General features: G+C 44.6%; 1 protein-coding gene across 1 annotated transcript in view; it reads right to left on the bottom strand.

The window, feature by feature from the left end:
• ADCY1 (adenylate cyclase 1) overlaps window positions 1-14,871 on the bottom strand; it is a 192,620-nt gene that overhangs the window by 101,538 nt on the left and 76,211 nt on the right. The window contains exon 4 of the mRNA XM_066629192.1: window positions 7,249-7,398. Coding sequence (XP_066485289.1) covers window positions 7,249-7,398 — 150 coding nt within the window. The remainder of the gene's footprint in view (window positions 1-7,248; window positions 7,399-14,871) is intronic.

Below are 14,871 nucleotides of genomic sequence, written 5' to 3'. Positions count from 1 at the left end.
TTGTAAAAAAAAACTCTGGTAGATCTCCAGGCCTTGCTGGGTTTCAAAGTAGCTCTCGAGCCAAAAAAATGTGAGCACCCCTGCCTTAGAGCAGCAATTTCCAACCAGTGTGCCGAGGCACACTGGTGTGCTGTAAATGGTCTGCAGCTATACTGCGGGAGTTTTGGGGGATGTTAATTTATTAGTTGGACCACTGGGGTACGTGATCCCCTCAACAGCAGCATGGTGTCCCTTATCAATTGTCAGACAACTGATGGTGTGTCTTGACAAGTGTAGCACTTTGTCCATGTGCCATGAGTTGAAAAAGGTTGAAAACTGCTGCCTTACAGACTTGGTTTTCAATCCTGCTCACAGTAAAGTCTCAGCTCTGCAGGGCATTGCAGTCAATGGGCATGAATCCAGAGCCACAAGCACAAGATTCATGGGTGTACTGAATCTCTCTTCCCTTCCCCCCCCCTGACATAAGCTCCCAATATGGATTGTTCATTCCAGCTGACAAACCACTGAACAGTTTTTATATTTTGAGTGAGGTGAATTACTAAGTGGTTTGTCAATTTTACTGCTGGCACAAGTAAGCCATGAAAAAGCTGTTGCCTGAGAAATCTAAGACCGGAGCCCCATGTAGGTGTTATGCGTATGAACTCAGGACCAGCGATGGCTGAAACTGATTCTGTTCACTGAACTATTCTCATGCCTTGAAAACAGCATGCCCCAATAGTTTGTTGATGTTTTCAGTTTAAAAATGCTGACCGCTTAGCATTCTATATTTCATCCATATGGTGTCACTAAATGTATTTTTTGCATTTATATCCTGCCCTTCCTCCAGGGAGCTCAGAACATCACACACTGTACTACCCAAACCGCTCTATCCTCACAACAACCCTGTGAGGTAGTGCAGGCTAAAAGAGCATCTGGTCAAATGTGATTCGATGAGCTTCCTGGCGAAGTAAGAAATTGAGTCTAGGTCTCCCAAAGTGGTTCCCAACCTAAGGGTTCCTGAAGAGTGCAGTGTGATGCCTTAGGTCAGGACATTGCAGCACACTTACAGGGGCACTGCAAGATGTCCCTGGTGGCCCCTCCTACATGTTCTCTCAGGCCCCACCATTGTGGATCTCACAAAATCTTGTGAGATCCAAAATGATGGCACCCAAATCTCATGAGATTTGAGCATTGTCGTCTTGGATCTCACAAGATCTCATTTGGGCACCCCCATCTTGGCTCTTGTGAGAGTTTATAAGATCTAAGATGGCAGTGCCTGGCTGAGCTGGGAAGAAGAGTCTGCAAGGGCATTGTGACCCAGGTAAGTTTGGTAACCACTGCTCTAACCACTTAGTACACTGGCTCACTTTAAAACATAATGTTTAAATCTTTAAAATGTCAGCAGAGCTAACATTCCCACAGAGAGCAAACTGACTTTTCTTAGGAGTTTTACTGGAACAAAGAAAAAAAAGGCCGTTCCGTGCAGGCAGAAACAAGAAGGCAGGAAAAGAAAGTCAAATGAGAAGTCTAATAAAGTACGAGAGAGCAACCCACAAGTCTTTAGACACTCCTCTTACTGATGGAGCTGAATATTTACTCTGTTGTTCTTCCATCATAAAGAATTTAAGAGATTTTTAAAACTCATTGCTGGCCAGTTCCTAATTACAGATAGGTATTGGAGATAAGAGAACAGTAAATTGCTATTGAAGAAGATTCTCCAATATTCTTTGAAGGTGTTGGGGAGTAAAATGTCATCATTTGGCTGACAGCTAGGAGGGAAATTGCAATCCATGTGCCACCTTGTGGCTGACAGGCAGAACTACAATTTATTGGGTAAAAAGGGATGAAAGTAGGTGGATTTCAAAATCCAAGAGTAGGTGCTCTTGCAAAAGTCATAACAATGGAATTCAGGCAAATTTTCTCCAACCTGAAAATTCTGTGCCATCAGCACTCGAGACCTCTGTTTCCCAGACTGAGGGCCAAATCCTATCCAATTTTCCAGTGCCATTGAGGTATTCGCTGCATCCTGCAGTAGGGGAACAGTCACAGAAGCCTCCTCTAGGTAAAGGAACATTTGTTCTCTTTCCACAGGGCTGCATTGCAGTTGCACCAACACTGGAAAGTTGGATAGGATTGGGCCCTAAATCATGGTACTGACCTTCATTAGTTTTGTATCACTTATACTTACAGTTTTGGTTTTGGTTCTGAGATAATTTTGTCTCTGTTTAATAAGTCACAGGGGTGTATTAGAATTATACTTTACTAGGGTTCACAGCATCAAGAAGTTAGTAATCCTATAATCACTAACAAAACCTCTCTGCACAGAGCTATTGAGATTGTACACTTGAATGATTGTGTGCCAACAAAAAAAGATGCAGTGTAATAAAAATCACAAAGGAAAAGCCCTTTTTGTCACCATACAGATTATATTGGGGGGGGGGGGTACATTTTCCATTTAAGTCAATGTGATCAAATATCTTTTCCCTCATACATCTTTAGTGTTTTTGTATCCTTGATGCTATGAATAAAATAAATGATACGATACTATGTCAACTGACATCTCGTATATTTAGCAGGCAATGAACAGCAATATAAGGCAAAGGGGTAATGAAGCCCCTCGTCCCCAATGCAGCAGCTTATTATTTACAATTGTTTTCTCTTGTCTATGCTATAATAGCCTACTGAGATTGTAATATATCCCCATATAAAAAAATTCAGAAGGCTGTAGCCAAACCCCTTCCTATTATGATCACACTGCCGTCTTTAATGTGCACGCTACCTCTAAAGGTTTGTCTCTCTACCCCTAAATATAAACTAGAGTTAGTGGCAGTTGGTGGGCAATTTGCTAGGCCCATTGAACAGTGATGGGGAGGGGCTAATTACTGCCTTTACTTTCATGCACTGGGTAGCACTGGAGGAGGAGGGGGGCAGATGCAACCAGTAGCATGCAAGTACAACATTGCTGAGTAGACAGTTGGCCCAGTGCAGGTTGTTGTCATCAGTAACTGTGAGTTTTAACAGTACTGACTGCAGCACCTCCTGCATCCATTTACCCTCCCCTGGTGCTTGAACACGTGGGTAGAATTTCCCCTCTCCATTCAATCGCCACTCAGAGATGGGTTACAAACCATGAGCCCTCTCAATGGCAGTCACTATATAGAACACATTATAGTTGTTTACAGGGACATTCCTCATTCCTGTTAGTGACATGTCTACAAGTCTTCACTATGAGGATCAGTGGTGTCACATAGTGTGTCTCTACCCTCCTGCTCCACACATTTATGGGGTCAATAGGGAAGAGTGGAGAAACCCATGTAAATAGCGGAGGCTGCAATCCTGTACACAATTTCTTGGGAGTAAATCTCATTGAACACATTGGAACTTACTTCTTAGTAGACATGACTAGGCTTGTGCTGTGAGCTGCATGAAAAGGAGTGGAAAATGTCATGGCTAGGGCACAAATAACTCAACATGGCATCTCTACAGCAATTGTAATATGTGCTCAGTATAAGAATTAAGCAGCCTAGAGGCAAACTGGCTGTTTGGCAGTCAGGCAAGAGCAGTATAAGCATGGTTCAGCCTAGTAACAAGTTGCTCAGACACGTTGCTTGGCCATAATCTGTAGCATTGTTGATCCAGGTGGAATCCTCATGACCCCTTGTAACACCAGACCCCTGCTGAACTCTTAGCTGCAATACTACCCTCAGGCGATCCAAAGCGGTGGCACTGCAGCCCAGGAGAGAACCAACCAGCAGCTCCCTCCTCTACCACAGCGACACAGATTCTGAACTGTCTTGGTCAGTGGTTCCCAAACTGGTGGGTTACAACCCACCAGCCAGGGAAGTACTGGTCTATGTCTCTTTAAGGCAGGGCTTCTCAAGCTAGGACGTCATGATGCACCAGCCTGAGGGCCTGGCCTCTGCCCCCTTAAGGGGCGGGCACAAGGGGAAGGCAGCGACCTGATCCCCTGGATCGCATCACTAAGGGGTGTGCAGGGACTGGCATGCACTTGCCAGTCCCTGCTGCAGCCTCCCGGGGGTGCAGGGAGCCCTGCACGACCCTCTGTAGGCTCCCCGAAGTTGAAAAAGTGAAAGTGGAGCGATTGCGCACCACTTCCGGTTTTGCGGAGGCAGGGTGCGATCGCTCCGCTTTCACATTCTAAGCTTCAGGGAGCCCTGTGGACGGTTGCACAGGGCTCCCCACACCCCCCAGGAGGCAGCTGCAGGGACTGGTAAGTAAATGCCAGTTCCTGCGCCGCCTTAGCAATGCGATCCTGGGGATCATGTCGCTGCCTCCCTCCTGCCCCCGGAAGGACTTACTGCAGCTCAAACTTTCCCTGAGAGTTTGAGAACTGCTGCTTTAAGGACTGGGGAGGAAGGCAGCAACATGATCCGCAGGATTGTGCTGCTGCTGGGAATGGAAAGGGGTATTTTTACTTACCTCCAGCCAGCTGGAATCCTGGAAGGTCTGGGGAGCCCTCTGCAGGACTCCCCAAGCCTCTGTATGTAAAAAAAGAAAAAAAAGGCACTTCCCAGTTTCATCACGAAAACTGGAAGTGCTTGTTTTTTTCCCTATTTTTCAGACTTAGAGGATTGGCTCCCCAGACACCCCCCCCCCAACCTCCCAGGACTCCAGCGCTGGCTGGAGGTAAGTAAAAAACCCTCCCATCCCCGGCAGCAATCCTGCAGATTGTTGCATTCCCCTCACCCCAGCAAATACTTATTGGTTCCCTCCTCCTAAGGAGGACTTTGGGAACCACTGGTCTTGGTTCTCCTGCAGAATCTCTGGTGCTAACATTCCAGCTTTCTGCCTTCTCTCATAAGAAAATAAGAACAGCCCCACTGGATCAGGCCATAGGCCCATCTAGTTCAGCTTCCTGTATCTCACAGCGGCCCACCAAATGCCCCAGGAAGCACACCAGATAACAAGAGACCTCATCCTGGTGCCCTCCCTTGCATCTGGCATTCTGACATAACCCGTTTCTAAAATCAGGAGGTTGCGCATACACATCATGGCTTGTACCCCATAATGGATTTTTCCTCCAGAAACTTGTCCAATCCCCTTTTAAAGGCGTCCAGGCCAGTTGCCATCACCACATCCTGTGGCAAAGAGTTCCACAGACCAACCACATGCTGAGTAAAGTAATATTTTCTTTTGTCTGTTCTAACTCTCCCAACACTCAATTTTAGTGGATGTCCCCTGGTTCTGGTCCTTGAGCCTCTTATGTCCTTTCTTCTTCACAGACTGGTCTGCTACCAACCTGTGCTGTCTGCTTCTCCCACTAGAACTCCCCAGCTCCTTAAACAGTCTTCACCTTTCATTTTAGGGGATTTCCCTTTAATTCTTTGGGTGCAATCCTAACCAACTTTCCAGCACTGAGGTAAGGGCAATGCACCTCTGCGGTAATGGAACAAATATTCCCTTACCTTGAGGAGGCCTCTGTGACTGCCACCCCCACAACTGCAGGATGCAGCACACCCCCCATTGGCACAGCTATGCCAGTGCTAGAAATTTGGTTAGGATTTGGGCCATATTTCTTCAGCAAAGCCTTTCCAGAACCATCCTAGTTTTATCATAACTATCTCCACTGTTTTCTCTCTTTCTCCATCCTTAGCCCTTGTCCCCTCTTTTCCTGCTCATGTAGGCCATAAACTACTGGGCCTACATAATAATTCCACCAATTATATCTTCCATACAGCAACTAGCAATTTGTTTGTACTAAATGAATGTCATATAGTCGTAACAGTAGGAGCAACAGCAGGAGTAGTGTTTTAAAATGTTTGATAGAGATTGACTGCAAAGGAAGTTTCTTAACTCTATGAAATCACAACTGCTAAAGTGCACACCTGATACCAAATCTATTTCCTGCTTATCCTCTATATCCAACTATATTAAATTCATAATTATTTAAATATTAATTCCACTTTTGAAATTCCCTGTCTTGAGTCCTTCAGTTCAGGAATATGCAGCCCTATTATCTATTGTTTGCATTAGGAAGATACCCCCTCCAAAAAGTATCTTTTACCCATGTCACTGGCAGCCATTTTCATGGACAAACAGAGAACATTGGGTGTGCATATGTTTTTGGAATAATGAGAATTCCTGAATGGCTAAGGACAGTGAATAAAAAAGTAAGAAGCAGGCAAACCTAGGAAAAAGGAGGAAATGGAAAGATCTGATGAGAGATTCAGAATTGGATTATTGATTAATAGTATATGTGTGTGTACTGTAAATATTTTGTCTTCCCTATTGTTCTTTTCTCCACTCATATCTTCTGTCTAAATGTTAGATTGTGAGCCTTCAGACTACATAATATGGACCACTAAGTGAAGTGAATAGTTCTATAGATGAGGCGAAAGCAAAAAAAAACTTAAATTAATATACTTTCTCAAAACACATTATCTTTCTGAAACCAAACTTTGACTGAGCCCGTGACTATCATCAAGTAACTCATAGAGAACATTCAGTGCCACAACACCAAATGCCAGAGTTATTCTTAAAAATGCAATCTTATTCATGCCTACTGAAAAGTAAGGCTGAAATCCTAACCATACTTTCCTGGGAGTAAGTCCCATTGAACAAAATAGAACTTACTTCTGAGTAGACCAGGTTAGGATTGTGCCCTAGGTCTCACTCAATTCGATAGTACTCAGTCCTAGGAATGTATGTATAGGATTGCAGCATTAGGATTGTAGCTATGCACATTTACCTGTGAGTGAGCCCACTGGGCTCAATGGGACTTACTTCTGAGAAGCATCCACAGGAGTGAGAGTTGCAAGTAATCTTCACCATGGATTTACCCAAAAGATATCTTTGCACATTGACTGACTTGAAGGCTATTAGTGTTTTCTTAGAAGAGATTACTTACTGGTTTCAAATTAGTTTCCACACAACAGCATTGTTTATTCCCTTCATTGTTTATTCTTCTAGGGCAAGGAGAGAAGTGTGACTCTGAAATCCAATTTACAAATTAAACTACAATTTGCAGTTTGGGGTAAAGTGCTTCCTTACTCCTATCCAACAGAAGGAGTTGCAATTTTCTGTGCTTTGTCTGGAGCTTATATTAAAGATGGAAACAGCCCCTTGCCTGCTGTGTTTGCCCTGTTGGTAACAAGTAATGAGCAAGGCGACTACATGGTCTTTAAATGAAAGCACGATTTGCAATTAGATGCTTTTCCTTATGGAGCAGCTTCTTGTCTTGCAGGATGTGCCACTGTGATGCCAAAGAAAGAGAAGATAAAAAAAAACAAGGAGCATGTTTCAACTGACCTGTTTTTCATTTTCATCCTCCAGCTTCAGCCTGTCCTCTATGCAGTTCCTGGCCTGAAGGAAAGCCTTCCTCTGCGCCCTCTCTGTCAAAATCCTCACAAAGACCCCATACAAATTTACACTGACAAAAAGGATAGCATTGGCCACAAGCTGTAAGGGGAGAAGAAGGGACAAAAGACATAAATTATAATACTGTACTATGAAATAGTTCATTTGGTCTCAAAACTCAGTCACTTTCAATATATTATTTTGACACAGAACAAATGCTGCCTACCTATCATGGATTATATGGGACTGTGTCGCTATTGTTTCGGAGACTACCAATCCATCTAGTCCAGTATATTATCCACTCCATCTGGCAGTGGCTTTCCATGGTCTGTGGGCTGGACTTCTTTTCATTGGGCTTGTTGGCAATTCAACCTGGGCCCTTTTGCATGCAAAGCATGTGTTCTGCCACTGACCACTCACTCAGAACTGTGGTGATGCCCCATTATCAGAGACTCTGGGGTTTAAACCAGACAACTTACAGTCTGTAATCTTGTTTGGTGAGCTTCCCATTGTTTGTCATTTACCAACAGGTCTTAAAATAGCATTAATATCATGACCGGCTGAGCAACTAGTCAAAGGGAATGGTAGTTTGGAGCATCACACATATAGTGACCCAACAATAGGGATGTACAGGGAGAAGTTGTCACCGCTGAACATCTTGGCATTTTCCTTTATGGGTCTTACTATCTACCTATTTCCCCTTCCTGCCCTGAACCAAAATTACAATCCCACCAGCTTCAGTCAACAAGGGAGGAAAACTAAATTATTAGTTGAAGATCATGGTAGGCATCCCAGGTTGCAACCTGGCAGTTCAAAACTCCAGGTGAAACACCATGTTCAGAAGGCAAGTGCCAGCATCCTGCCCCAGCTTCAGTCTCTAAGTAGTGCATCAAGGACAGCCCCACACAATAGTCCTGCCCTGATAAATGCAGGGCATTTATAAGTGCATAAATAATGAATTTGAAGGTTTCGAATGGGGGCCTGTGTTTCCAACTCTTGTGGAGGAAGAACCTTGAAAATCTAAATGGAATGTAAATAGTGCAAAGATGCATGCTCAAAACTATCGCTCTGGGCAATGGGAGCTGCTTTAGCACAATGGCAGCCCAGAAAATGCTGTTTCTATTGCCAGAGAACATTGCTTATTTTTTTTCCAAGACCCCACAAACTTCACTGGAGTCACTTGTTTCTGACAACTCTTTCTTTCACCACACCCTACTTTTCACAGAGAGATTTTTTTTTTTACATTCTGAATGGCAATAAAAAGGTTTAACTGTAATAGGACAAGGGTTAACAACTGTAAAAGCACCAGCCACAGATACAACAGATATCTGCATTTTCCAATATGCCTATTCTCAGCACTTAATCATGACTTTGCCTGCCCATCTAGAATTATATGTTGCCATATTATGGGAAAGGAATGCCTGATAATGTGTCCAGTAAATTATGCTTACTGGGATTCAACCACAAGCATACAACTCTTCTTCTTACAGAAGGGGAAAATTCAAAAGCTGTGCCGGAGGATCCTGAGGGCAATGAAGTGAGGGAAGGTGGAGGCTTATAGCCAGGAGAGAGTTGATGTCCTGGCAAAATTGCTAGGCCCATATGGCATATTGTACAGCAGGTAGAATTTCATGATGATATTTTAATTCATTTTTAAAATGTACACTCTACCATTTCATTAAAAAGACTTCAAGATGGCTAACAATAATATAAACATCAAAATCCTAAAACAACTATAAAGCAATGAAAAACACAGAACAATCCAGCAATAAAAAAAGGAAACAACAGTAAAATAAATCAACAAATAAGAGTCTGGGAGAATAAAAATGTCTTAATGCAGGGGTGTCTGCTGTCTGGATATGGCCAGCAGAAGCTCTTTATCTGACTCATGTGACAATTAGGCTCTCCCAGTAGCACCCTTTCAGCAGTGCCACTTCTGCTCTCTGGAAGGAAGAGATGGAAGGAAGCCTTAGAAGGTACAGGGAAGGGCAAATCAAGGTGCGATAGACTAGAGCAGTGATTGTCAGCCTTTTCCAGCTCATGACAAGCACACTGCTCTTTTCCAGCACACTGACAAGGCACTAAAATGGTCAAGGCACACCACCAGGTTTTTGACAATTGACAAGGCACACCATGCTGCCAGTGGGGGCTCACATCTCCCATTGGCCCTACTGATAAATGACTTTCCCCCAAATTCCTGTGGCACACTCTGGTCCTCTGGACCACTCGCGGCACACCAGTGTGCCACAGCTCAGTGGTTGAAAATGGCTGGTGTCGAAGTACTTGGAGAGCCCAATTATCACATGGGCTGCCCCTTCAGCAGTGCTGCTTCTGCTGAGGCATCACCTCTCAGAACACCCCTCAACTGCTAAGCTGCAAAGTGATGCTGCTGGAACAGTGGCCTGGATGATAACTGGGCTCTCCCAGCATGATCATTGGGTTCTCTTGTATCTTGAAACTATGAGCAGGATTTGCATATTTTCTCTTCAGTCATTTGCAGCTAATGATTTCCTATTTGAGAACGAAGTGCTTACTTTTGGCCATCATCTGCTTAATGACATCACTTCCTGCTTAATGATCACATCATGAATGCTATTCAAGTGTCTTTAGAAAGGGAAATGCCACTGCAGGAAAGATCCTGGCATCAATCACCCCAATCTCAGAAGATTCAAGTACCCAAAGGGAATCTCTCCAAAGATCTTGAATTTATGGCAATTTCTGTCTACTGATGGAGAGAAATAGGTGACCCTTCAGATGCCCTACTCCCAAGCCTTTTAGAGCTTCAAAGATTAAAAAGATCACTCTGAAATGTGCTTAAAAGAAAATGGGAAGCCAGGGAAAACATTTCATGCTGGCAAAATGTATTCATGTTGGCAAATTCCAGTAATTCATCTGGCTGCTCTTTTCTGAACCAAATGAAGCTGCCAAAGAGTCTTTACTACAGTGCATTGTAGGAGGGGCTGTCTTTAATCTAACCTGTATGTTACCTGAATATGAATAATTGTGGCAATAATTGTGGCTTGCTAAATCCAGAAAAGGCCACAGTGGAGATACAAGGTGAAACTGGTAAAAGTGCTTCATGCAACAGATGCCATTTGGGCACTGACTGCAAATGCTAATCATTCTAAAAGCAACTTCAGACAGTGGAACAAGGAATACAACCCTGCCCAGAATACGTTGAACACCACCTGAATGGCGCATTGCCTTTTGTGACTGCTGTAAAGCATGCTGCACCACTGTAACCCAAGTTCCAGTGGTGCAGCATGCCCATACAATTGGAATACAAGTACAAGATTAGATTTCTATATCATAATAACTTTCAATGTATATGTTGCTTTAAGGATTGAACCGTTAAAGCTTCCTGTCTCTTTGGTTCAGGATCTAGATCAATGTATGCTAACAGCAGCAGTGATATATGCCTTTGCTGAAGGAACAATAAAGCAAACCCCTCCTCCCCCCCCTCTCTCCAGGCTGCCAAAGGTGATGAATGGAGCTTTTTTTAAAAACTAAAAATGTTATGTTGCTTATTTTCTCTGTCTTTTAGGGAAGTTCTCAACACCAGAATAGCCTCTTTGTCTCCTGCACTTCAAGACACAGTCAGTCAGGTGGAAAGGTTTCGGAATGCATAATTAGTTCTTGATCACAACGCGGCTTTGTTAGGTCTACTAATTCACTTCTCAGGCAACCTTTCAGACAACACTTAATTACTACATCTGCCACCTCCTTTCTGTGAAGTGCCATTGTAGAGTACTCCAGCGATGAGATGTCCCTGTCAGTCAATCAGTCAATGACTGTTTTCCAAAGGAAACCCCTAACTCCAATAAAGATAGCAACGAGGTGACAAGTGAAGGACAATGTGTTGAGCTACAGTATTCACTCATTTCATTCCCGATACTTTCTTTTTATATATATAATATATATAATATTCCACATGATTGTAGTATCATGCATTTCTGCTATTTTCTATTTGTAAGGAGAAGAGTGTAGCTTCAAATCATACTGCCCTGATAAAGCTTATGTGGATCAAAAATTTGAAAAAGTTTTTATTTGAAAGGCACTTTATAAATACCTAAATAAATAATCCAGCCAAATATAGAAAAAATGCTGTCCCTTGCTACAACATAGATTGAATTAGATTCCAGTTAAGCATTTGATGATGCATACTATATCAATTCGCTGTTTCCAACTTACTTTCCTCTAACTCAGTGGTGCTCAAAACGTCACTCGCTCAAAACGACTGGATCTACCAGTCAATCCAGAGGCAAAATGAGTCGATCGCAGAGCCCTTAGTCTAGTCACTAGACTAAGGGCTCCGCGATCGACTCATTTTGCCTCATGTTGAGTCACTAGACTCTAGTGACTAGACTAGAGTCTAGTCTATACAGTCTATAGACTAGGGGCTCCTGGAGACTAGCGCTGCTGCCCTCCTGCCCCTGCTGGGAGGGGGGGCGAGAGGAGGATGGCAGGCTGCGCTGCCTGTGAGGAGGCACCACCCAGACCCTCGCGCCAGAACATGCAGCGCACCTTGCAGAGCTCGTGAGCTCGCCTGGCTCGGCCTGTGTTCCGCTCCTCGCCTCCCTCCCCTCATCGAGAGGTGCACTGAGGAGATGGAGGGAGTTGCGGGCTGCTCTGCGGGGGGAGAGCCGTCGCAGCTCACCGTCAAGCACAAGCTCAGGAACAGTGAGCGTGTCAGCGCCTGAGGGGTCACCTGTGTCTGTTGGGGGCTGAGGAGAGCAGCGAAGGGGAAGGAAGGTGGGAGGAGGGCGTGCGCGGTGGGGGCAAGGAGAGGAGCGGAGCACGCTTGAGGATGGAGCAGTGCACGAGGAGCCCCCTGAGAGGGCAGCGGGGAGGTTGGAGCAGGCAGGGAGATGGAGGGCAAAGAGAGAGTGCGAGAGTGTCCCCCTGGAGGAGCTGAGGCTGCGGTCCTGTCCACGCTTGCCTGGGAGTGAGCTCCAGTGACTCTAATGGAACTTTTCTGAGTAAACCTGCATAGGATGGGGCTCTGGGGCTGCAGTCCTAGCCACACTTGCCTGGGAGTAAGCCCTAGTGACTATAAAGGGACTTACTTCTGAGTAGACAGGCTTAGGATGGGGCTCTGAGGCTGCAGTCCTATCCACACTTGCCTGGGAGTAAGCCCCAGTGGCTATACTGATTTCTGAGTAGACAGGCATAGGATGTGGGGCTCTGAGGCTGCAATCCTGTCCACACCTGTCAGGGAGTAAGCTTCAATGACTATAATGGGACCTTAGTAGACAGGCATCGGACCGGACTCTGAAGCAACACTGGTGCCTGTGAGGAACCTTGGGGCATCTCTTAAAGGGAGGGAGATGACCATTGGGGGGGGGGCAGATGGAATGAGAAGCCATCTGGGCAGCATGTAGACATTGTTGACAGAGGGATGGGTGGCCTCCAAGGCAGAGAGCAGACAGCCCAATCTTATCCACACTTTCCTGGGAGTAAGCCCCATTGACATTAATGGGTCTTCTGAGTAGACATGAACTGTAAATTGACAGAACTGGAGGAGATGAGGAAGGTAAATGGGGCAGAAGCAGGTGGGAAATTCTGTTATGGCAAATGCTATTATTGTTAAAAAAAAACTCTGGTAGATCTCTGGGCCTTGCTGGGTTTCAAAGTAGCTCTCGAGCCAAAAAAGTGTGAGCACCCCTGCTCTAACTCATCATAGACCACTTTGTTTAAAGTTCTATTGGAAAATTTTCTATGATGGCCACTGAGCTTCACTGTAGGAAATCTACCCTCTGTCCAGCTATTTGCTCTTATCTTGAGATTCTTGTGTGGGTTTAATTATTAGGAAACCAGACATTTGGAGGAACAAAAGACTTCCAGAAGAGTCACAGTGGCCCAATGAGGGAAAAAAAAACATGATGAACTTCAACCTTTAAGACCTATCATGACTTCTCAGCTTCATTTCTCCATCTGTAGCAGAGGACATGAGGGGTCTACTTCATGGAGCTATATGGAGACAAATGTGATGTGGACTGTCAAGTATTTTGTCCGTATCGTAACCTAAGAATTGGTACCTACACAAGTCACGTAAAATGAGGGCAGCAACTGTGACAGGACTATTGCGTCCTGTGTCCCAGTTAAACACATCCCAGTATTGGACATTTGCATCCCTTCTTTTTGCATCCTGGACATCTGTGTCCTAATATATGTATATTAGATGCACTTTCTGATTTTTAAAATGCAAATGTAAGTGTTATGGCTCGGATAAGAGGTTTAGGATATATAACATAGGGTTTGTTGCACAGTTATAGTTTGTCACCCAGTTATAGTGGGATGCAAATGACCAAGATGTAGAAAAACCAAATGAGATTGTCCAGGGATGTAAATGACCAGAATGCATTTGACCAGGACACTATCATACAGGATGCAAATACCCTAGTACAAAAAGCAATAGGTGAAAGGAAAACAAGTGAAATTTCCAGAAGCTCTGACCACCTGGCTGGCAAAGTACAGTTGGCCTGCATCTTACACAAAGGTCATGTTCCAGAGAGCACCTAGAGCTAAAATTGTATACTGTATATAGTCAAGATTAAAAATTCCTTACATCTAAAATAATATGTACTGTCCCTTTAAAAATTACAAGAGGCAGGCAGAAATTAAGAGTAAGTGAGGAAACAGCAGTATTATTCTCCAATCTCAGGCTCATGCTAGGACAGGGGTGCTCAACAAGTCGATCCTGATCTACCGGTCGATCGCAAGGCAAAATGAGTCGATCGCGGAGCCCTTAGTCTAGTCTATAGACTAAGGGCTCCGCGATCGACTCATTTTGCCTTTAGCTGCTAAAGGGTTTGGCTTGACTTTGCAGGACAGCCCTCACTAATCGATTGCGGAGCTCTAGCTAGACCTCTCCCAACAAGGCCATGGGGGAGCTGCAGGGTTGCTTAGGGGGCAGCAGGCAGGCTGCAGATTTCTGCCCTTTGCATCACCAGCTCAGGCTCTTGCGATGGCTCAGCTTCAGGCGCGCTTCTTCACCGATGACACGAGGTACGCGTGGGAAGGAGCCTGGCTGGGGCTGCAGTGCTAGCCACTTACATGGGAGTAAGCCCTGTTGGCTCTAACGGGGCTTACTTCTGAGTAGACATGCATAGGATGGGGCTCTGGCTTCGTGGAACTAAAACTGAGCCACATATTCAATTCAGTCCCAATGGAACTGTGAGGTTGTTTTGTACCATCACTTCACACTTCCCTGGAGGTGAATCCTTTGAACACAGATTTACTTTTGAGTAAACATGCAGAAAACTGTACTGTTAATTGCTTTTCCCCCCTATAACTTTTTCTTTGTATCCCCCTGTGCATCTGTTTGCTAAATGCAAACACTTTATGCATCTGATAAAATGGGCTTTGGAGCCCAATTCCATGCATGTCTACTCAGAAGTACATCTCATTATAATCAATGGGACTTGGTCCCAGGAAAGTATGGATAGGATTGCAGCCCTACAACACAGTCCTATGCTTGTTCTACCCTGAATTAAATTCCATTATAGGCAATGGTGCTTACTCCCAGGTAAATGTGCATAGGATCAATCCTATGCCTGTCTACTCAGAAGTAAG

Source organism: Tiliqua scincoides, chromosome 5, assembly GCF_035046505.1.
Source record: "Tiliqua scincoides isolate rTilSci1 chromosome 5, rTilSci1.hap2, whole genome shotgun sequence".
NCBI lineage: Eukaryota > Metazoa > Chordata > Lepidosauria > Squamata > Scincidae > Tiliqua > Tiliqua scincoides.
Note: the sequence above shows the minus strand (reverse complement) of the source record. Positions and strands in the feature narration are given on the sequence as shown.